At 45.6% G+C, this 23,222-nt stretch overlaps 2 protein-coding genes across 7 annotated transcripts in view; both read left to right on the top strand.

Annotated features, from left to right (window-relative positions):
• The window catches only part of LOC119974219 (cell migration inducing hyaluronidase 1), a 292,877-nt gene that overhangs the window by 53,949 nt on the left and 215,706 nt on the right, over nucleotides 1-23,222 (top strand). The gene's annotated exons all lie outside the window — the stretch shown is intronic.
• Nucleotides 1-23,222, top strand: part of LOC119974218 (cell surface hyaluronidase-like) — a 180,963-nt gene that overhangs the window by 124,366 nt on the left and 33,375 nt on the right. For all 4 annotated transcript variants that reach the window (XM_038812969.1, XM_038812973.1, XM_038812972.1 and 1 more), the window contains one exon: nucleotides 1,017-1,225. In XM_038812969.1, coding sequence (XP_038668897.1) covers nucleotides 1,017-1,225 — 209 coding nt within the window. The remainder of the gene's footprint in view (nucleotides 1-1,016; nucleotides 1,226-23,222) is intronic.

Here is a 23,222-nt window from a genome sequence, read left to right as displayed (position 1 = left end):
ACACGACTTCCACCACTACTCCTATTCCATGAATCCAGTTCAACTAAAGTTGATAACAAATCTTGCATTTTTGTTTGTTGAAGATCAGCCTGGTGTCAAAGAACAGGAAGATTTCCAAATTTAACCCCTACTATGTTCGCCATGCCATGTATAGCCTCTGACTAACAATTTGTGAAGCTGAGGAGAGCAAAGTCAGGCATGTGGAAGGAGTTTTTAAAGTAGAGCAGTTCTAAATTATACATCGTTAGGTTTGCAGGCGCCTAGTAGACACTGCCGATGGGAATGGTCAGGAAAACGGGGCATCGCAGGACCCCAGCTCTTGGGCTGGGTGAGTAATTAGCATAGAATTATCCAGCACAGAAAGGGGCCATTTGGCCCATCGGGTCTGTGCCAGCTCACTGAAAGGGGGCTCCAATCAGTCCCACTCCTTCCCTACAGTCCAGCAAATAAATACCCAATTCCCTTTCAAAAATTAATCTGCTTGAATATCCATTCAGGCGGTGAATTCTAGGTCATAATTGCAAAAAATGTTCTCCTCATTTTCCTCTCCTGATTCTTTTGCTAATTGCTAAATTGTTTAACTTAAATCTGCGGCCTCTGATCACCGACATACGGAACAGCGCAAATAGCTTTCCCTTATTTACTCCTTCAAATCCCCAAATCATTTTAAAGTACTGTGAGCAAATGCTGGTTTCAGGACCCTGACAAAGAGATGGGCCTGAAGTGGCAACATTTTTCTTTCTCTACCGATGCTTCCTGACTCGCTTGAGTCTTTCCCACAATTTATGTTTATTTTTCAGATTTACAACACTTACGGTATTTTGTTTTTGTTTTGAGTACGCCCTGGAGTTTTGGGTGGGACTTGGGACAGGCCGGTCTTTCCTGTTTTTGTATTTTGTTTGTGGAAGGGCAATGAGGAGTGAGTAATAAAAGCATCCTTGCCTGGATCAGCCAGTTCCACAGAATAAGTCTGAAGACTGCTCATTGAGGCATGGTTTTTCTTTTCGTTCACTCAGCTCTACGTTCAAGCCTGGAGGCCAGAGAACCTGTCTCTGCTGATCACAAAGGACTCGTATCCAAACCACCCTCTGAAGCTGCAAGGTGTTAATCGCAGGGCACCCTATCAACAGTACCAGCCTGTCGTCATGCTAGAACAAGCCTACACACTGCGGTGGAACGGCAGAACACCTGAGCAGATTGTCCTGTACCCGATCAATTTTAACAGGTAACATAATGGGCACCATCGATTGGTCTTGTGGTGTTAAGCAGTGTTCACCTCACTCTCCAATGGTTTAGATGCAGGACTGAGTGAACATTTCAAGGGCCCACAACCACAATGAAGCTTTTCTCAATTATAATAATAATCTTTATTATTGTCACAAGTAGGCTGACATTAACAATGCAATGAAGTTACTGTGAAACCCCCAGTCGCCACATTCCAGCGCCTGTTCGGGTACACGGAGGGAGAATTCTGAATATCCAATTCACCTAACAAGCAGGTCTTTCGGGACTTGTGGGAGGAAACCGGAGGAAACCCACGCAGTTACGGGGAGAACGTGCAGACTCCGCACAGACAGTGACCCAAGCAGGAATCGAACCTGGGACTCTGGCGCTGTGAATCAACAGTGCTAACCCGGTGAGATGCCAGTTGGAGAATGGGCCATGTGAGCTACCTGGCTCTACTCACAGCGATCCCAATTAGGTTTACTCTGCATCAAAATTTTGTTCAGGCCCCTTAAATGTTTCCGTCTAAAGATGCACAATGCTTAATTGGATGAGTTAATAGGTTTTGCAGTGGAAAAATTTATAGAATCCCGACAGTGTAGAGGGTGCCGACCGTCCGAAAGGGCACTCTACCTGGGCCTGGAGCTGGGTGAGAAATCCTGGAGGAGGGCGGGGCAGTGTCCCCATTTCCATTGATCCACCAATGGCAGCCATGGTTCGATCCTAATCTCTGGAGTTCCTTCCGAAAACAACAAGCTGCAATTGTAGACCGGAGTCAGTGGCTCTTCGTTGATACATCGACAAATTATATTTGACAGCCGGCTTGTTGAGGGAGATTTTAACCTTTTAGAGTAGTTTTCATATTTTCAGCAGTCATAGCTTATCAGTTGTTATATTGATGATTATTTGCATTTGTGAGTGTAACAGGAAAAGGTTAGAGGAGATGAGGGGCAAATGAGGTGCTGGGTTGACAAAGCCAGGAACTTACTTCCTAAGGTGTTAAATCGGATCCCATTAGGTAATGTGTGTGTCGGGAGGTCAGAGCTAGCTCATTCACTGATGGGACAAAACAGAAATAACTTGCCTGTGAATTCTGACCGTTTGTAATATATCTGCAGAATTTAATTCAGTCGGTGTTGTATAGATATTTTTGCAAACCTGATTTGAGGCTGAGATGGGTCATCACTCAGACTCAATATGTGCAAATAGTGACTTGAAGTTGAGTGTTATCTGTTAGCCTTGGCTCTGTATTGGCACTCTAACCTCGATCCAGAACGTTGAAGATTTAAATCTCACTCGCACATATTCTGGGCTGACACTTCAGTGTAGTTCTGCTGCTCACTTGTATTGCCAACCTACACCTGATATTTTTTCTGCTTCATCTTACTCTCTGTTTCTTTTGTTAATCAGGGATCTCTGGCTTTATTTCCCTAATCTTTCCCCCTCATTAGGAACGTACCTATACAGAAATCAAACTTCCTCTTCGTTAAAGGTAGTCTATCATCATAGAATTTACAGTGCAGAAGGAGGCCATTCGGCCCATCGAATCTGCACCGGCCCCTGGAAAGAGCATCCTATTCAAACACACACCACTGCCCTATCCCCGTAACCCAGTAACCCCTCCTAACCTTTATCAATTTATCATGGCTAATCCACCTAACCTGCACATCTTTGGACTGTTGGAAGAAACCGGAGCACCCGGAGGAAACCCACATAGGCACAGGGAGAACATGCAGACTCCGCACAGACAGTGACCCAAGCTGGGAAGCGAACCTGGGACCCTGGAGCTGTGAAGCAACAATGCTAACCACTGTGCTGCCTGCCGCCCATTTTTCCATTACAGTTTTGCTTGACGATATTTGATTCCAATTTATCTGGGCATCCTCCTCTACTCAAGTATGTTTACTCCGGATTGCTTCTTGACCTGTTGCATAACTGAACTAAATCCTGCAATATTTTTTTTTCTTTCCTTTTTTAAAAATAAATTTAGAGTACCCATTCACTTTTTGCAATTAAGGGGCAATTTAGCATGGCCAATCCACCGACCCTGCACATCTTTGGGTTGCGGGGGCGAAACCCACGCAAACATGGTGAGAATGTGCAAACTCCGCATGGACAGTGACCCAGAGCCAGGATTGAACCTGGGACCTTGGCGCCATGAGGCAGCAGTGCTAACCTCTAGTCCTGTAATGTAATGATCACTGTTCCCTGCTGACACTTGAACCACTTGACTGACCTCTTTCCCCAGAGCCGGATCCAGCAATGCCTCCTTTATCACTGGGCAGGAAGCACACACTGATCTTGGAAATTCTCCTGAACAAACTTCAGAATCTCTCCACCCTCAGGGCTCTCCACATTATTACAGTCCCCATTCACATTTGGATAATTAATGCCCCTTTCTCATCTCAGTATTGGAAGATTGTCTCGGTATAAGATCCAATGCTCCTGTGTTTTAGATTCCCCAGTCAGGGGTAACGACCTCTCTGTGAAGCCTCTTCAGAATCTTATTTGTTTCAAAGGTATCACCTTTCATTCTTCTAAATTCCAGAGAGTGTTGGCCCAGTTTACCTGTTTTCATCATAGACTAACCACTGTTTGGTGGACTAGAGAATACATCCAAGTAGTGTAATGACACCTATGTTATTTCTTAACTCTAACCAAGTATAGTCTATCCTTGCTCAGCCCAGAGCATCCTTTCCACACTGTAATATTCCCCTTAACCAATACTGGCACATTTCCTTTCGATCCTTCCCATTCCCTGCTGAACACTTTGTACTCAGGCATAGTGGCACCCTGTCACAGAATCCCTACAGTGCAGAAAGAGGCCATTCAGCCCATCGGGTTTAGAGAGCGGCACAGTGAGACAATGGTTAGCACTGCTGCCTCACAGCGCTGCGTTCGATCCAGGCCCCGGGTCACTGACCGTACGGAGTTTGCACTTTCTCACCATGTCTGTGTGGGTCTCATCCCCACAACCCAAAAAGATGCGCAAGGTTGGCCACGCTAAATTGCCCCTTAATTGGAAAAAATAGAATTGGATGCATTAAATTTATTTTTAAAATATTCAGCCCATCAAATTTGCACCAACTCTCTGAAAGAGCACCGGTTGTGCATTTTCTCTTCTACTTGGTTTTTTCTGTAGCTCTGTTCCAATTAGGGCAATCAGTGAATTTGCCTTTTTTCTATATTGTCTATGTCTGAATGCTTAGAGTCGCCAGGTATCGAATGATACCACCACAGGTTTCAACCGGCTATCGATCAAAAAGCCAAACACCAGTTAGTTAGTTCAAGGTCAAGGGTACTTTATTTACAGACAATCAGTCATGCAACATAAACACTACTAATTAACTACACCTATTACTAAGACAACCTGTACTTAACTTTGGGCACCCGGTTTAGGTCAGGAAACAGTGGCCGCTGTTCAATTCAGGATCTCTCGGGTTCGAAGTGGTAACTGCTGCTCGGCTGGGCTCGTCCATCTGGTAGTGGGCGTTGATCTCGAACTTGCTTCTGGTGTTGCTGCAGTTGGCGATGGCCGTGACCGGGGTACCAAGGCCAAAAGAGAGCGAACATATGGCGAACTCTTCCTTTATACTCAGGAGGGGGGGGGGGGTGGGGCGCTTTCGCACTCTTTTGGGCGGACCTTTGATTTGGGCCTTGCTAATTGGGTGATCCCTGATCACTGCGTTCGATTCCTTAACCAATAAGTGGGTGGGGATCTGGATGGCTGGGCGTGTCCCAAGCAGTCATTGACCCCGTTGTTTGCGTTTCCCTTGGACAGGGAGTGGCACCGAATTCTCTGGGATTGTCCCGGTAGCTGGAGTACTAGTCCTTTGTGTTGGGGGAGATGGGCCATCACCTGCTAATCGGCCTGATTAACATGCTAATGGGACGGGGTTTCGATGCTGTCTGGACTTTGCTGACAAAGATGCATTTTAGGCTCTGAGCCTGCCTGACTCTTGGCTTGTCCATTTTACCCAGCAGTCTTTGCGAGTTGCTCTGTACCTAGTTGGAAGTGGCCATCCCAGATGGCTACACACCCTACCTTGGCCCACACCCCACCCGTAACTCCACCTAACCTGGACACTTTTGGACACTAATGCGCAACTTAGCATGGCCAATCCACCTAACCTGCATATCTTTGGACTGTGGGAGGAAACCGGAAGAAACTCCCCGAGCCCAGAAAACCCTGGAAAAGTGCCGCTCAATTTCAGGCTGTTTCTCGACGCTGCAGCCACAGAGAAATACCCCGCTAATCGCGTCCAACAGTGGACTTCATTTGAAGTCCGCTGAACCGCGGCCCTAGTTTCCTTCAAAATCGGAGGTGGGCTCTTACCGATGATCCCGCCCAGAATGCATCCTGAATAAAGGATGAAAATAATGGGAGGTGGGTGCCTAGCAGGTTTGGTAAGCAGCAGGCCCCTCCAAGAACGTTTCAGACATGACCCCCACTGAGGATGAAAATCCAAATCACTAAATGTCAACCTTTCAGTTTCTTTAAAAGTAATGATTTTGTGTGTAAAATATAACCACACTCTAGTTTATTTTGTACATGTCATAAGGTACTTTGGTTTTGTGGGAAGACAACAGCTGGTATCCTCCTTGGAGCAGAGAAAGTTCCCGGGAGATTTAATGATAGGTTCACAATTATGAGGAGTATTGATACAGTAAATAAGGAAACACCATTGCCACTGGCAGGAGGATCAGTAACCAGCGGACACAGGCAGAGAACATGAGTCCTGTTTATACTGGGATCCGAATGATCTGGAACATGTTGCTTACAACATGGGCTGGTTTAGCTCACCAGGCTAAATCGCTGGCTTGTAAAGCAGACCAAGCAGGCCAGCAGCACGGTTCGATTCCCGTACCAGCCTCCCCGGACAGGCGCCGGAATGTGGCTTTTCACAGTAACTTCATTGAAGCCTACTCGTGACAATAAGCGATTTTCATTTCATTACAAGAGCTGAGGAACGGTACGGTAGCGATGGGCGACACGGTAGCACAGTGGTTAGCACTTTTGCTTTACAACGCCAGGGTCCCAGGTTCGATTCTTGGCTTGGATCACTGTCTGTGCGGAGTCTGCATGTTCTCCCTGTGTCTGCGTAGGTTTCCTCCGGGTGCTCCGGTTTCTTCCCACAAGGTGGTGCTGAGCCACCCTCTTGAATCGCTGGAGTCCATGTGGTGTAGGTACACTCACAGTGCTGTTAGGGAGGGAGTTCCAGGATTTTGACCCAGCAACAGTAAAGGAACAGCGATATAGTTCTAAGTCAGGATGATGAGTTCCCTTAGCAGGGAACCTGTAGTGTTTCCATGCATCTGTTGCCCTTGTCCTTCTAGATTGCCAGGGTTGCTGGAAGGTGGTGTCAAAGGTGCTTTGCTGAGAGATTACACTCATCTTGAATAAGGTATACACTTCTACCACTGGGCATCGATGTTGAAGGGAAAGAGTATTTAAGGTGGTGGGTGAAGTGTCGATCAAGCAGATTCCTTATGCTACTGAAGATTGTGTACCTTACGTGCAGTTTGCTACAACCAGGATTAGAAAAGTGACCTCACTATCAGTCCAAGTTGAATGGGTTAAAAGGGCTTGTGCATTGAGGCCTGTGATCAGGAATGTCATAGCTGAATCTCACCCAAGTTCTGATACAGGCTGGGACAAGTTGAAATGTAAGTAATGGATTGGCAATAGGGTTTGTTCCAACCCAAATTCTGAGTCACTGCTGAGCAAACAAGTTGGGAAAATATTGTGGAGATGAATTTGGTGTAACACAGAGCAGTAAAGACCTTTATTTCTCATTTAGAAAGCTGGACATTGTTGAAGAAATAGCTTCTGTGATTGAGCATTATTTTGTCTGAAGGTTATGAACACTCTCCTATTTCCTGTTAATAGTGTGTTCCATTTGCTGGTAGGGTATTTGCGTTCGAAGCCAAGGCACATCTTGAAGGAACTTGCATTTCTATATTACTTTTCATGATCTCAAGATGCCCCAAAGCACTTTGCAGTCTTTTAAATCCTTTTGCTGTCGATTCGCTGTTGGAATGCAGAAAGAGTGGTAACCAACCAGTGTAGAGCAAGGTACCACAAATTGCAATGAGGTAAGTGACTAGGAAATGTGCTGAAGTAACACTGGTTGAGGGGGAAATGTTGGAACTCCCCTGCCCTTGGTAGTGCAGTGCGGTTTTTTGCATTCACCCGAAAGAGCTGCACTGGAGCGTTAGGCTCCTGGAGCAGTTCTTGAACCCAAAATGCATCAGCCCTTTTGGCGAGTCACAGGAGGCACCGAATTCAGAACAGACTAACCGGAATATGGTTGAGTGAGACTCGATGATGGGCCCTAGTTCTGAAATCAGGCTGCAGTTACACAATACTAACAATGAAACTACTCCTTAATCCTTGGGTCATAGAGTAAACTGACTTGCACTTAGCGCCAAATAAAGCTTATTTTGATGAATTTCTGTTTCATATCAGTAAAACTAAGGTAAAGCCACCGAAGTCTCAGATGACCACGGGGGGCTGCTTTCCCCTATGAGGGGCACAGCTGACTGGTGGTAATTTAACCCGAGGATCACCACACCTCACGCGAGGGGCAACGTTGAGAAGGCGGGGCCTCCAGAATAGTGAATGTCAGTGGTTGGAAGTATCGAAGTTAACAAATTGTTAAATGTATTCCATCTTTTATTTTAAGGCCATGACTAACAGGAGTCAAATAAAATGTGAGATCAGGACGTTGGCAGGGTGTTTGTGCTGTGGTTCCCGACGGATTCTAAAGAAAACAGTGAATTAGGGCTGGGCGTGTAGAAATGCTGGTGCAGCAAGTGTGCTGGGAGTGCAAAATATTTTTCCCAATCTTTGCAGGAAAGGGAATGTATTTGAAAGTAACTGAAATTAAAGGGTATGGAGAGCGAGCAGAGGAATCAGATTAGATGAGGTAGGTGACTTTATGGAGAGAAAAACACATGATGGGCTAAGTGGCTTGATTCAGTGCTCTATCATTCTATTATTCAATAATTTCTTTTCTCTGGCAGTTAGGTCAACATGCAGCACTCCCTGTTCTGATGCAGGCGCAGTTTAGCTCCAGGGCAAAGAGTTTTTACATTGAGCTAACAATGTGCCTTCGCAATAACCTCAAGTTCACTTCCCTCCAGCCACTTGTAGCATTCCCATTTTCCACAGCAGCCATCCTTGTGGCTTTTCCGAATAAGACTGCTAATTCAGTCCCCATTGTTGTTGGATTATAGGTCATTTGGCACCCTGCAATCATTATACCCTCCAGGAACTGCGTTGAAATAGGCTGAGCACATTTTGATTCGTACCTTATGCCATTCTGACAGGTTCCAGCCAGATTGAAAACAAATCCCAGAGGTAACCAGACAATTCAAATTCATTACGTCTCTGAATCTCCATTACTGTTATCGAGCAAATAAGACTAAGATTCAGAAGGGAAGCCAAATGGCCAATCAATAATACAGTCGCCACAGACTCAGATGACCACAGTCTGCTTTCCCCTTTGGGGTGATTTAACCTGAGGATCACCACACCTCAGGCGAGGGGCGAGGTTGAGAAGATGGGGCCTTCATGAGTAACCAATCAATAGAACAAAATATAGGCCTGGAAGTAGTGTGAAATGATAACTATTCGGTGAGCAGGTGTCTGACCTCCATCAGCCATTTCACAATATTTGCTGATCGATTTTTATACCTCAGCTGTTTCCAGATAGCCAGTGACACCATGAGCCTGCACATGGGAAGATAAAGTGATCACTGAGAGCGTACAGTACTTGCTGAGACATGAGCTGTGACCTACGGGGATGCAACAAACAATGGCAACAAGCCAGAAGTCAGTAGGGAAAATTGAGGGATGCGGGAGGGGAAATATTTTGGGCTGGTCTGGTTTGATCTCTTGTGCTGTGGAGCAGCTGGGTTTTTTTCTCGACTTAAGTGGCCAGTGTTTTATTTTCTGTGCTGCTAATTGCATTAGCATACTTGTATAATTACTTCTGCACTTCATGTTATGGGTATTTCAGTAAACTGAGAAAGAGGATCCTTCAGATAGGAGTCTGATTTCTTATATATTTGGCAGCGGAGAGCAATATTGCTCAAATGCATGATGTGCCAGAGAGGTATTGTAAAGTTGGCCTGTCTTTTAATTGCCTCTCACCGAATGAAGCCTGGGCATTCACAAATCATTCTTGTCATTTATAACCACAGTTTAGATGGAATGTACCTTTCCTTTATGGAATTGAGATGCTGCTGGCAGATAGAAGATGTGGCAAAGCTTTCATCTCTTACGTTCCGTCAGAACTCTACATCAGAGCTGAGACGTTGCAATATACTTTGGAGGTTATGAGCGATCCCCGGTGCATGGGTTTTGCCAGCAGTTTCTGGCTGCTTCGTTTTTTAAATTACAGTTGAAACAGTAAAGTATTTTCTTATCACGAATTACAAATTGCAATCTTAACCTCATTATTATGCCATGTTCTCACAGAATCCATGTAATTTATATAAACCAAGCAGGAGTCTAGTGATGCACTAGGAGAGGCAATAGCTTAGTTTTCTTGTCACTAAATCCATAGAATCCCGACAATGCAGAAGGAAGCCATTCAGCCCATTGAGCCTGCATCAACCTTCTGAAAGAGCACCTGACCTAGGCCCATTCCCCCGCCTATCCCTGTAACCCCATAACCCCACCTAACCTTTTGGACACTACGGGCAATTTAGCATGATTTATCCACTTAACCCGCACATCGTTTGGACACTAAGGGGCAAATTAGCACAGTTAATCCATCTAATCTGCACATTTTTGGACTGTGGGAGGAAACTGGAGCACCCGGAAGAAACCCACGCAGTCATGGGGGGAACGTGTAAACTGCACACAGTCACCCAGGTTCGGAATCGAACTCGGGTCCCTGGCGCTGTGAGGAAGCAGTGTTAGCACAGTGGGCTAAACAGCTGGCTTGTAATGCAAAACAAGGCCAGCAGGGTGGGTTCAATTCCCGTACCGGCCTCCCCAAACAGGTGCCGGAATGTGGCAACTAGGGGCTTTTCACAGTAACTTCATTGAAGCCTACTTGTGACAATAAGAGATTATTATTATATTATTATTAACAACCGTGCCACTGTGCCGCCCTAAACTAGTAGTATTGTCAGTGAACTAATAATCCAAAGACCCAGGGCACTGCTCTGAGTGTGTGGGTTCCAATCTCACCACGGCATGGTGAAATTTGAATTCAATTTTTACAAATCTGGAATTACCGGTCTAATTAAACCATTTTCAATTGTTGTCAAAACCCAGCTGTTCACTAATCTAATTTATGGAAGGAAATCTGCTGTCCTTACCTGGTCTGGCCTACCTGTGACTCCAGACCCACAGCAATGTAGTTGACTCTTAACTGCCCCCATTCAAGGGCAATTAGGGATAACAAATGCTGGCCTTATTAGTGATGCCCACATCCCATGAAAGAATAAAGAAAATAATACATCCAGTTCTAATTAGAAATAATCGTGGAAGGGTTAAGAAGTCTCATTCACATAAAAGTAAAATAATTTCTGCAGGTGAATGTCACTGGCACTCAATGGTAGCACTCCCACACCTGAGGTCATAGCTTGTCCTATTCCAGAGACTTCATAGTGGTCAGGTCACAGCACCGAGAGAGTGCTGCATTGCCAGTGGAGCCCACTCTTGGATGAGAAGCCCTACCGTCGCAGACGGGTATAAAAGATCCTTTGGCACTTTTTGCGGAAAGGCGAGAGGGGACATAGACAGGTTGGGAGAATGGGCAAACATGGGGAAGATTTAATACTGAGAAGTGTGAAGTGATGCATTTTGACAGCCAGATGAAGGTGAGGCAATACGAAATACAGGATGCATTTTGAAGGCAGGTGCAGGAACAGAGAGAGCAGGGGGTTATATATGCACAATTAATTGAAGGTAACAGGGTGGGTTAAGAAAGTGGTTTAAAAGGCCTGCATATTCCTGGGCTTTATAAATAGAGGCATAGAGTACCAAAGCAAAGATATGCTTTGCTATATTAGGGCAGCACGGTAGCATGGTGGTTAGCATAAATGCTTCACAGCTCCAGGGTCCCAGGTTTGATTCCCGGCTGGGTCACTGTCTGTGCGGAGTCTGCACGTCCTCCCCGTGTGTGCGTGGGTTTCCTCCGGGTGCTCCGATTTCCTCCCACAGTCCAAAGATGTGCGGGTTAGGTGGATTGACTATGCTAAATTGCCCGTAGTGTCCTAAAAAAAAAAGTAAGGTTAGGGGGGGGGGGGGGGTTGTTGGGTTACGGGTATAAGGTGGATACGTGGGTTTGAGTAGGGTGATCATTTGCTCGGCACAACATCGAGGGCCGAAGGGCCTGTTCTGTGCTGTACTGTTCTATGTTCTATATGCTGATGAATCTATGTGAAACATTGATTCGGCCTCAATTGGGTGTCCAATTCTATGCACCATACTCCAGGAAGGATATGAAGGCACTAGAGAGGGTGCAGAAAAGATTTGTGAGAATGGTTGCAGGTTCAGTAATATGGTAGGATTTTTCACCCCCCCCCCCCAACCCCCCCATCACCACCACCACCATCACCCCTGCTGCTGCAAAGCAGGGCATGACGTTGGCCAGCAGCAGATCTTCCAGTACTGCCGCTGTCAATTGGTCTTCCTGTTGCTCGCACCCTCCGTTGCAGGAGAACCCGTGACAGGGGTGGGGGAGTCCTCCGTCGCAGGACAGGAAGATCCTGCCGGTGAGAACAGCCGGAGAATTTGGGCCATAGATTGGCGAACCTGGGGTTTCCCGTCTTCGAGAAGGGAAGGTTGAGAGGAGATTTGATAGAGGTATTCAACATCATGAGGAGTCTGGACAGACTGAATAGTGACAAACTGTTCCTTTTGGTGGAAGGATGGAGGACCTGAGGACACCGATAAAACGTTAATGCCAAAAGAGGCGGAGGCGACATGAGGAAAAACATTTTTATGCAGCAGGAGGTCAGGATGTGGAAAGTGTTGCCTGAAAATGTCCTGGACCCAACTTCAGTTCATGGCTTTCAAAAGAGAATTGGATGAGCAGTTGTAGACAAAAACATTGCAGAGCTAAGTTTTAAAGGCTGAGAAATTAGATTAGCTCATTTGCCCTTGCAGAGGGACAGCACAGATATGATGGGCCAAATGACCTCTTCCTTTACGGTAACCATTCTGTGAATTTAATCCACAGGGTAGCCACGTTTTGGGAATCCAGCTGAGCTCCAGACATATGAAGGCATTTTCTGCAAAACTTCGGCATGAAACTATTTAAGTATATTCCAAGAAACATTCACATCTATTATGTTGAAACGCAGCCATTCATTTGAGCTCAGCAGGAGGTAGCTACCAGCGAACTCTGACTTAAGATGGTAGCTGCTTTGATTGGCAGCTCAGATAGTTTAACCCCAGATGTGGAGAGCTGGAGGAGGATCAGAGGTCAGGTTGTTGGCTTTCTGTTCCGCCTAAGAGATAAGGGAAAAAACCATGGTTGCTTAGTTTGTGTTGGCGCCAAAGGCAGCTCCACAAAATGAGAACACCAGGAAACTCCCAATCTCCTGCTTGCAAAAAAGACAGATGGTTACAAATTTTATGTCTGTACCAAATATTTAATGTCGGAAAATTGGGGAGAACTCTGAAGTGTACAAAAGTAAAGAAGGAGAAGCCATTTGAGGTGTAGTGTCTGGATTGGAGCAAGTAAGAGTGTAACCATGGCACCCTGATGATGGTTAGATTGAGGAGGGTTAGTGTGCCATGGTCACGTCTGCACAGAGTGCAGGCAGTAACTTTGATCAGGTTCCCTTCACCTCACCCCCACCTCCAGAATGTGGAAAAAGTGGAGAGCAGACGGGGTGGATATGAATAGGAAGTGAAGGGAAAGGTGATGTTTGTAACATATTCAAAGACCTTATAAGGAAGACTGGTTTGGAAATGTGACAGCAAAGAGTAACATTTTTCAGAAAACGATGAAGATAAGAATTTTGAAAGGGTTGGGGATAGTCTAAGAGAATAAGGAGAGGTCAACATCTGATATTTCAACACATTTAGGTCTATTGTGCTTGTTTCACACTAAAGTTTCCAACTCGAATCCCAATTCCATTGCTTTTTCCCCATATATTTTGAGTTCCAAAACTACCAAAGTCTCTAGACAAGCTGTTCCTGTACAGCTGCAATGCTGACAAGTACCAGAAAAGTGAAAATGACCCAGGTATATCCTGTCCGCAAAATATTGGACAAAATCAATGTGGCCAATTATAGTTCCAGCAGTCTAATCTCAGTCATCAGTTGGGTGATGGAAGGTGTCATCAATAGTACTGTTCAGTGGCTCACTGATGCTCTGAATGGGGTCCGCCAGGGTCACTCAGCTCCTGACCCTATTACAGCCTTGGTTCAAACATGGACAAACAAGCTGAACTCCAGAGGTGAGGAGAGAGTGACTGCCTTTGACATCAAGGCAGCATTTGACCACGTGCGGCATCAAGGAACCCTTGCAAAACTGGAGTCAATAGGAATCAGAGGGAACACTGTCCGCTGGTTGGAGTCATAGCTGGCACCGAGGAAGATGGTTGTGGTGGTTGGAGGTCAATCATCTCAACCCCAGTTCATCACTGTCGGTATTCTTCAGCATAGTTTCCTAGGCCCAACCACCTTCACCTGCTCCATGGAAACACCACCACCTGCAAGTTCCCCTCCAAGCCACTCCCCATCCTGACTTGGAAGTATATCATTGTTCCTTCACTGTCACAGGGTGAAAATCCTGGAATTTCATTGCTAACAGCACGGTGGGTGTACCTACACCCCACGGACTGCAGCGGTTCAAGGCCGTGGCTTATCACCACTTTCTCAAGGGCAAGGAGGGTTAGACGATAAATGCTGACCTTGACAGTAATGCCTGCATCCCAAACACGTGGGGCGGGATTCTCCCGGATCAGCGCGGTGGCCTGATGCTGGCCTAAAAAGCGGCACGAACCACTCCGGCGTTGAGTCGACTGGAAGTTGCGTAATTTTCCACACTTCCGGGGGCTAGGCCGGTGCCGGAGGGGTTGGCACCGCGCTAGCCGGCGGGGAAGGGACTGCACAAGTAAGCGCATGCGCAGAACCGCCGGCGTAGTTCGGCGCATGCGTAGACTGGCGCAGAAGGAAGAAGTGCCACCACAGCACAGGCCCGCCCACAGATCGGTGGGCCCCGATCGCAGGCAAGGCCACCGTGGGCCCCCCCCCCCCCCCCCAGGGCCGGATCCCCCCATGCTCCCCCCCCCCCCCCCCCGAGGACCGCACCAGCCGGCCTACCAGCCAGGTCCCGCCGTGTGGGACCATGTCCAATCCACACCGGCAGGACTGGCCAGAAACCGATGGCCACTCGACCCATCGGGGCCCGGAGAATTGACGGGGGGTAGGCCGCTGCCAACGGCCCCCGACCGGCGTGACGTGATCCCCGCCCTGCCCGAAATCCGGCGCTGGAGAATACGGTAGTCGCCGTCGGAGCGGCGGGGCTGAATTCACGCCGCCCCCGGGAATTCTTCGACCCGGCGGGCATTCAGAGAATCCCGCCTGTAAATTCCTTCAAATATTTACGTAATTCGTAGAATCATAGAATTTACAGTGCAGAATGAGGCCATTCGGCCCATTGAGACTGCACCAGCCCTTGGAAAGAGCACCCCACTTAAGCCCACACCTCCACCTCCACCCTATTCCCTCAACATATTTCATTGACTCCATCTTAATAGCTGACAGTGATTATTTATTCCATATTCCAATCACCTTGTGCCTTCAAGATGTTTCTGCCAACTTTGATCTTCAGGATTCTAAATGTTTTGCCCATTACTCCCCTGATGAGTGGAAATAGTTTTTTGATGTATTTGCCTTGACAAACCCATTTGTATTTGGCAAACTTTGAATGGACCCCCCCCCCCCCCCCCCCCCACCACCACCAATGTTTCAAACCTCTCATGATAGTCCTCTCTTTTCATGTTAAGCTCCTCCCTCATTAATCCACATTGTGCCTTTTTTGAATCCAGTGTCCTTTTGGGAGCCGGCTATTGGAAACTGACATGACACGGCCACCAATGTGAACCAAATCCTTATCCAGATTGAGGTTTCTTTTCAACCTTTCTCTGCCGAGATATATCTCCCATGAGGAAAGGAAATAAAGTCAGTTCAGTCTCACATTACACACATCACTGCAACCTCTTGTGAATTACCTACATTTGAAAGTTACAGAGAATGAAAAGCTCCTCTGTAGCTGAATTCTGCTCCAAAACCATGTCCCTGGTCTCCCTCCAAATTACCAGTCTGCTCGAACTGCCTAAAGACAAAATATACACAAAATGCCTCAACAATGCCTGGAGCTTTCCTCTACCAATATGTCACTGCCTGCTAAGAAGGACGAAAGCTGCTGGGAAGCACTTACAGCAAAAAAAAAACATTTGTCCATCCAAATATTCAGTGGTTTTTGTACCTAAACTAAGTTTTTCCACTGCAACACTAACAATATCCACAGAAACCATTGCACTATTTGAAAATTCAAACCCTTGCTGACAGATTGCTTTAAGCATATGGCCCATTGCTAAACCGCCAAAGCACTTAAAGTGTAATTTTGTACATTTATAAAAGATCAAAAAGCAGTATGCATAACCAGCCGATTGGCCTTTTTGCAGTTAGGAATGCACACCGCAGATTGCCTTATCCCTAGACGTTTGTTAATCTTACGTGTAAATCTGCCCAGACTGTGTGGTAGTTATTCAGCCACTGCTCAACACAGCTCAGAAGACAAAACCCATTGATACATGTAGACACAGCTTTGGTAAGTGGTAGTTACATCTGCCAAAGGAGTGCCACAAGTTATAAATCAGAAACAGCATGAAAAGAAATGACCAGAGACATGCATAACCTTTGACAACGCATTTGAAGCCACTTTATCTTTGGGTATGGGGGGGGGGGGGGATTATTGATTATGTCACTGGATAAGTGATTTGAGGCCTAAAATCCAAAAACTGTGGCTGGAGTTTGGCCATGGGGGGGAAGGGCATACAATGGGAAGTTCCGTTGTCAGGGGTGGGATTAGAATCGCCCGTTGCTGGGCAATGGCAAGTCGCCTCCGTTGCCGTGAAACACAGCACGGGGGCAGGCGGAAAATCAAGCGAGTTCAAGTTTCATTATTCCTATTTATTCCTATTTGGCGCAAGAGTAGAAAGGGAACTGTGGCTAAAGCATGGCTTACAAGGAAAATTAGAGATAGTATTAGAGTCAAAGAAGAGGCATACAAATTAGGAAGATAAAGCAATAGACCTGAGGATTGGAAACAGTTTAAAATTCAGCAAAGGCAGATCGAGGGATTGATTAAGAAGGTGAAAATACAATATGAAAGTAAACTAGAGGGGAACATAAACACTGACTGTAAAAGTTTCTATAGGCATGAAAAGAGAAAAAGATTGATTAAAAACGAATGTAAATCCGTTACAGTCAGAAACGGGGAATTCATAACAGGGAACAAAGAAATGTCTGTGGAACTAAATTCATATTTTCCTTCTGCCTTCACAAAGGAAGACATGAATAATGTAGCAGAGGTTCTGAGTAACACAAGTTTTAGTGAGGAGCTGAAGGAAATTAGTATTAGTAGCAAAATTGTTTGGGGGAAATTAATAGGATTGAAGGCAGATAAATATCCAGGGATATTCTTCATCCCAGAGTACTTATCCAAGTGGCCCTAGAAATAGTCGATCTATTGGTGATCATTTTCCAAAATGATTTGGAGTCTGGACTGGAGCGTAGCTAATATAACCCCACTATTCAAAGAGGGAGATAGAGGGAAAACAGGGAACTATCGACCAGTGAGCCTAATGTCGGCAGTAGGAAGTTGCTAGAGTCCATTGTCAAGGTTTTCAAGGTTTGCATTTGGAAAGCTGTGGTATAATCAGACAAAGTCAGCATGGATTTACGAAAGAGAAATCATACTTGACAAATGTGCTAAAATTTTTTGAAAATGTAACTTGTAGAGTTGACCAGGGAGAACCAGCGGATGTGATTTATTTAGACTTTCAGAAGGCTTTCGACGAGGTCTCACATTACTATGTAAAGTTAAAGCCATGGGTTTGCAGGTAGAGGTTTGAGATGGATAGAAAGCTGGTTAGCAGACAGGAAGCAACAAGTTGGAACAAATGGGCTTTTTCCGATTGGCAGGCAGTAACTAGTGGGGTACCACAGTGTTCTGTGTTAAGACCCCAACTGTTCACATTATATATTAATGATTTGGATAAGGGAACTAAATGTATTATCTCTAAATTTGGGGATGATACATTTTTGGTGGGAGGGTGAAGTGTGAGGAGGATGCAGAAATGCTTCAGTGGGATTTGGACAGGCTAAATGAGTGGGCATGCATTGCAGGCGCTGTATAATGTTGATGAATGTGAGATTATCCGCTTCAGTAGCAAAAATAGGAAGGTAGATTATTATTCGAATGGGTGGAAATTGAGAGAGGTAGAAACTCAGCGAGACCTTGGTGTTCCCATGCATCAGTCGCTGAAAGTAAGCATGCAGGTACAGCAGGCAGCAAAGAAGGCAAATGATATGTTGGCCTTCATAATGAGAGGATTTGTGTATAAGAATAGGGATGTTTTACTGCAATTGTATAGGACATTGGTGAGGCCACACCTGGAGTACTTTGCACAGTTTTGGTGTCCTTATCTGAGGAAGGATGTTGTTGCTATGGACGGAGTGCCGTGAAGATTTACCAGGCTGATTCCTGGGATGGCGGGACTGTCATATGAGGAGAGACTAGGTAGATTAGGATTGTATTCACTGGAGTTTAGAAGAGTGAGTGGGGATCTCAGAGAAACTTACAAAATTGTAACAGAATTGGACGGGGTAGATTCAGAAAGAATGTTCCCAGAGTTGGGGAAGTACAGAACAGGGGCTGGTTTAGCTCACTGAGCTAAATCGCTGACTTTTAAAGCAGACCGGCAGCACGGTTCAATTCCCATACCAGCCTCCCCGGACAGGCGCCGGAATGTGGCAACTAGGGGCTTTTCACAGTAACTTCATTGAAGCCTACTCGTGACAATAAGCAATTTTCATTTTTTTCATTTTTCAACTAGGGGTCATAGTTTGAGGATAAGGGGTAAACCTTTTAGGACTGAGGTGAGGAGAAATTTAATCACCCAGAGAGCGGTTATTCAATGGAATACAATACCACAGAAAGTAGTTGAGGCCAAAACATTGTGTAATTTCAAGAAGGAGTTGGGGCTAAAGGGATCAGGCGATATGGAGGAAGGCAGGATCAGGGTATTGAACATGATGATCAGCCATGATCATAATGAATGACAAAGCAGGCTTGAAGGGCCAACGGCCTGGCCTCCCCTGCTTTATTTTCTATGTACGCTTCTATGTATTATGAACATTTGAGAATTTAGTTTTGGATGGTAAATGATTGGACAATTCAGAAAAACTAACCAGCAAGAGAGGTGGCCATGATCCAAACCATGATTTTGAGCCTGCATTCAACATGAGCACAAACAACGATGCGTGCGCAAAATCCTGCGAGATTCGGGAATCGAGATTCTCACCAGCGTGATCGCTTTTCCACATTCTCCCCGCATCTTGCCAATGATGTAACATGACAACTTCATTCCCATATATACCATATATTTTAATTATAGGGCTTCCCAGTCACATGATAACTCCCCACTGAATATTCTTTACGGCAGCTATGTAAGATCGGGTAAGTATAGCCTGGGGGTGGTGAAGGACAATGTCAACCTGGCAGTGCCAACCTGTGCCGGGGCGGACCCTCTGCAGTGCCCCATTGTGGGGGGGTACCCCTTAGGTCTGGTACGGCAGGGGACGCCAATGCCTGCTTGTGAAGTTCTGCTTCCTGTTGTGATACTTGTCCAAATGCTCGACAATGTAGTCCTCTAACCACCACAGAACCGTCAAATTCCTATAGTGCAAAAAAAGGCCATTTGGGCCATTGAGTCTGCACTGACCCTCAGAAAGAGCACCCTAATGAGGCCCAGTCCCACGCTCTATCCCCATAACGTCCACTCTGCCTGCACTTTAACTGTTCCCTCCTGCATCCTCCATGGCAACACCTCCAGCAATTAGCGTTCACTTGCTAATCAAGCAGCTCTCTCTTCTTATGCAATGTAAATTGTTCCCTTTACTATCGGTAATCTTGCGATCTGTTCTGATGAGTGCAAGATATCATGAACCATGCTGATGTTATTTGCAAGGGCATCCCAATTTAGAACACCAGTTTGTGCAGTGTATAGTTTCGATTTTTGGAATAGTGAGAAGAGTCAAGTGAAACCCCAGTGAGAATAAACAGCCCGGTCATCGTGCAACAATTATCAAAGACTATTTATTAAATTAAAGAAAAGACAAATACACACAAACAGGACATTACTATGCTCAGGCAATTAAGTACATGAATTACTAAAGACACACACAATTTATATAAAACATACCTCTTGTTCCAAAATATATCTAAGATCCCTGAACTCCTTAAGACTTCTCCTTTCCCCAAAACAATCTCCAAATTCAATAGATCTATAAGTTTATAGTTATCCCACAATACAGGGAGGGTAACCAAATCTGGGAAACGTCTTGTCCTGGTCCAGCGATTAGATTTTAAACTGCTTTTACGAAAGTTTCTGCGCTGCCTTGGCTCTAAGACATAGAGGTTGCGAGACCAGATACAAATCTGGGAATAACTGGGAATACAAATCTGGTCTCCAGGCTACTAGATGTAAACTGTCCTGCCTGCTTCTGAGGGTGCTGCCAATTATACCATTGTTTCCCTTTGATCCTGCATCCTGTGTATTTGGCTGTCTGCTTCGCTCACATTCCTTGACTCTAGAAATGATCATGTAAATACCTCACTGATCTCCCAATCATCTCGGTAAACTGTTTCCACAAATAGGCCATTCACACCTGATTCTAGCTAGATATCTGCTAATCTTGTTACCGGGAAAGATGCATCTCATCTGGCCTTTTGAATACTGGCTACTGCTGTCGCTAGGCAGATTTCTACCTGTTTTTGGGCAGATTACATCCTATTATATCTTGTTACTCGTGCTACTAGGTAAATCCATGACAAAGACAAAAAGCTTAGCCTGCATGTCTCTTTTTTCAGCAACACAATAGTTGATAACTGGGAATACTGTTATCAATTGTAGTAGTTTATAGTGAGCCCACTGTTCAAGGTAAGGCTGGAAATTCCATCAAACCTTCCAAACCAAACTTCCTAACACCAACCCCATGCAATTCTTGTTGCTGTCATGTGATTTGTCCTACACTCACTACACTGTTGCCCCATCAACTACTCTAATACCTGGAGGCAAAACCAGTGCTCAGGATCCGTGATGCACCATATACTCTGACACATCCCAGCACCATTATTCAAGCTTCTTGGGCTTAGGTTGATTTGCACTGAAATGTAGAAAGCGTCATTTTTAGATGGTTCATTGTGAAGCTTGGCTGACAATGGAGGTAAAGCTGCCATTCCCTAACTCCCACACTATTAGCAAAGCCATACATCTGGAATGAAGGATCTGAATGTGTGCACAATCAAGATCCTGTTGCACCTGCACTCTGATTCCCTCCAGTACTGAGTGCCGTTGTTCAGACATTTGTGTCTGATGTGACGCAACGGAGTACAGACTCTCGGTGTTGTGTAGCAAAACAAAATGCAAAATGTCCGTTGTGCGTCAGTTTACTGTGAACAAATGTGGCTGCCTTGGTAAATGCACCTCAGGTGAGTGTAACAGCAGCTTTCATAGATGACGTGACTGTGCTGACATGTTGCATGGATCAGTATGATCTCCTGCCCTCTCTGACTTCCTAGTGACCTCTTTAAGAGCAACAATGACATCCTGGTAGGGATCTAAAACAATGAGAGGAAATGGTTCATAATGATTCACAGTAGAGCTGATCCCCCCACTCCCACCCTGCTCTGTGAAAACAAACATTTGTATTTGATGATTGAAAGGGGAAAGTCTGAAAGCTTGATTACGTGAGCCAGTTTGGGGATTTTTGAGACCTGCACCTTGTAGGTCTGCAATACTCAGTTCCTCTGCTCTATGAATGCAAATTATTAGAATCTGGAGGTCTTGCAGCGCAGTGGGTGGTGTCCCTGCTTCTGAGTCAGGAACTCAGGGTTCAAATTCCACATCAGGGCTTGATGGGCAAGGAAGGTGCAATCATAATGTGGACAACAGGCTGATTATCAACCTGTAAATCATTCTGATACATCTATGGCAGGTGGTAAGAGCAGTCATCCATCTGCAAAAGCCACTGCACTCTGTTACCAAGCGTAACCAAACACAGGTGTCCACCCTTTCAGGACATGGTTCTTGGAGGGAGAGACATGGTTGAGATGTGCATTTCCTGCCCTCTCAGTTGAACATACGGGACTCAGTGTTGTCTGTTGGGTGACTCATTAAATTCACTACAAATAAGAAAGAACCTATTAAATCTCAGCGTTCAATATGTCAGGACACCCCAAGGTGCTTCACAGTCTATGAAGGACTTTCAAAGTGTGGTGTGATGTAGGAAGCAATATATGCACAGCAAGATTGCACAAACAGTAAGAAGAAGCTGACCAGATATCCAGCTTGTGGTGTTGGTTGAGAGATAAGTAATCAACCAGTATCATGTGTAGGGTGGCACTTCCAACTGTGCAGCAGTCCCTCATTGGAGCGTTAAACCTGGGTTACGTGTTCAATGCTTTGCGAATAACTTGAATCCAGGAGCTCCTGACTCTGAAACAAGAATGTGAACACTAACCGGGCACTGACTCGGGGAACCAGGGCTAGTGAAGTGATGCTACACCATTGCTGTCCTCTCTGTGACCCATGCTCTCTCCAGTCCTGTGCTTCCAGGAGGATCCAATGCTCTGTGGTTATAGCCTACAATATAACCCCATGAAGTGACTGCACTGACGTGTTGTTCCTATTATTGGAATTATATCATGAGTCACAAAATACTGCATCAGTCACAGGCGACTGCTAAAATTATTTGACGTCTTACTTTCTAGACTTATTTCATCCGAGCCAGTGTTTTGCCAAATAAAATTGTCCACAGCTCAAGGCATCCTTTAAATGTCAGAGCTCCTGCAATTGCTGATCGTTAGAAATTGTTTAGTCCTGTCCAAGGAATTTAAATTAAGAGTTGACTGTCCTCCCAGTTTTGGGATTTTTATTGGGTCTTTATCCCTCCCTCTATTAGAATTACCCCCTCGCAAATGTGGAGGGTGGATAATGGTACATTTTTTACCTTTTAGCAGAAATACTGAGTGACATCTGTGCCACTCTCCCAGCAATGTCACCAGAGCAGTCAGTGCCCTGTCTCCAGTTATTTATTTGACACGGTGATGGGCAATCTAGGCTGGTGAGTGGGCCACACGATGGCTTCCCTTCATCTCTGTGGTTGGAATAGAATAGAATAGAACAGTACAGCACAGAACAGGCCCTTCGGCCCTCGATGTTGTGCCGAGCAATGACCACCCTACTCAAACCCACGTATCCACCCTATACCCGTAACCCAACAACCCCCCCCCCCCTTTAACCTTACTTTTTTAGGACACTACGGGCAATTTAGCATGGCCAATCCACCTAACCCGCACATCTTTGGACTGTGGGAGGAAACCGGAGCACCCGGAGGAAACCCACGCACACACGGGGAGGACGTACAGACTCCGCACAGACAGTGACCCAGCCGGGAATCGAACCTGGGACCCTGGAGCTGTGAAGCATTTATGCTAACCACCATGCTACCGTGTTGCCCTATCTGGCATGGTTGCTAATTGTGACCCTTGAATAAGATTGAAGACATTTAATACACATCAAATATTTTGTAACCAGTTGTAGAAGATGTATTAATTCATGTATTAATAGAACTGTCGTCAACTTAAAGTGGTTAAAACAAAAGAAGTACTTACGTTGGATTGGGAGCAGAGGGAGCGCACGGCTCTCAAAGTTGTGAGCAGTCAGCC

This window comes from Scyliorhinus canicula, chromosome 12 (assembly GCF_902713615.1).
Source record: "Scyliorhinus canicula chromosome 12, sScyCan1.1, whole genome shotgun sequence".
NCBI classification, from domain to species: Eukaryota; Metazoa; Chordata; class Chondrichthyes; order Carcharhiniformes; family Scyliorhinidae; genus Scyliorhinus; species Scyliorhinus canicula.
The sequence above is the reverse complement of the archived record's forward strand: the minus strand, read 5'-3'. Positions and strand labels throughout refer to the sequence as shown.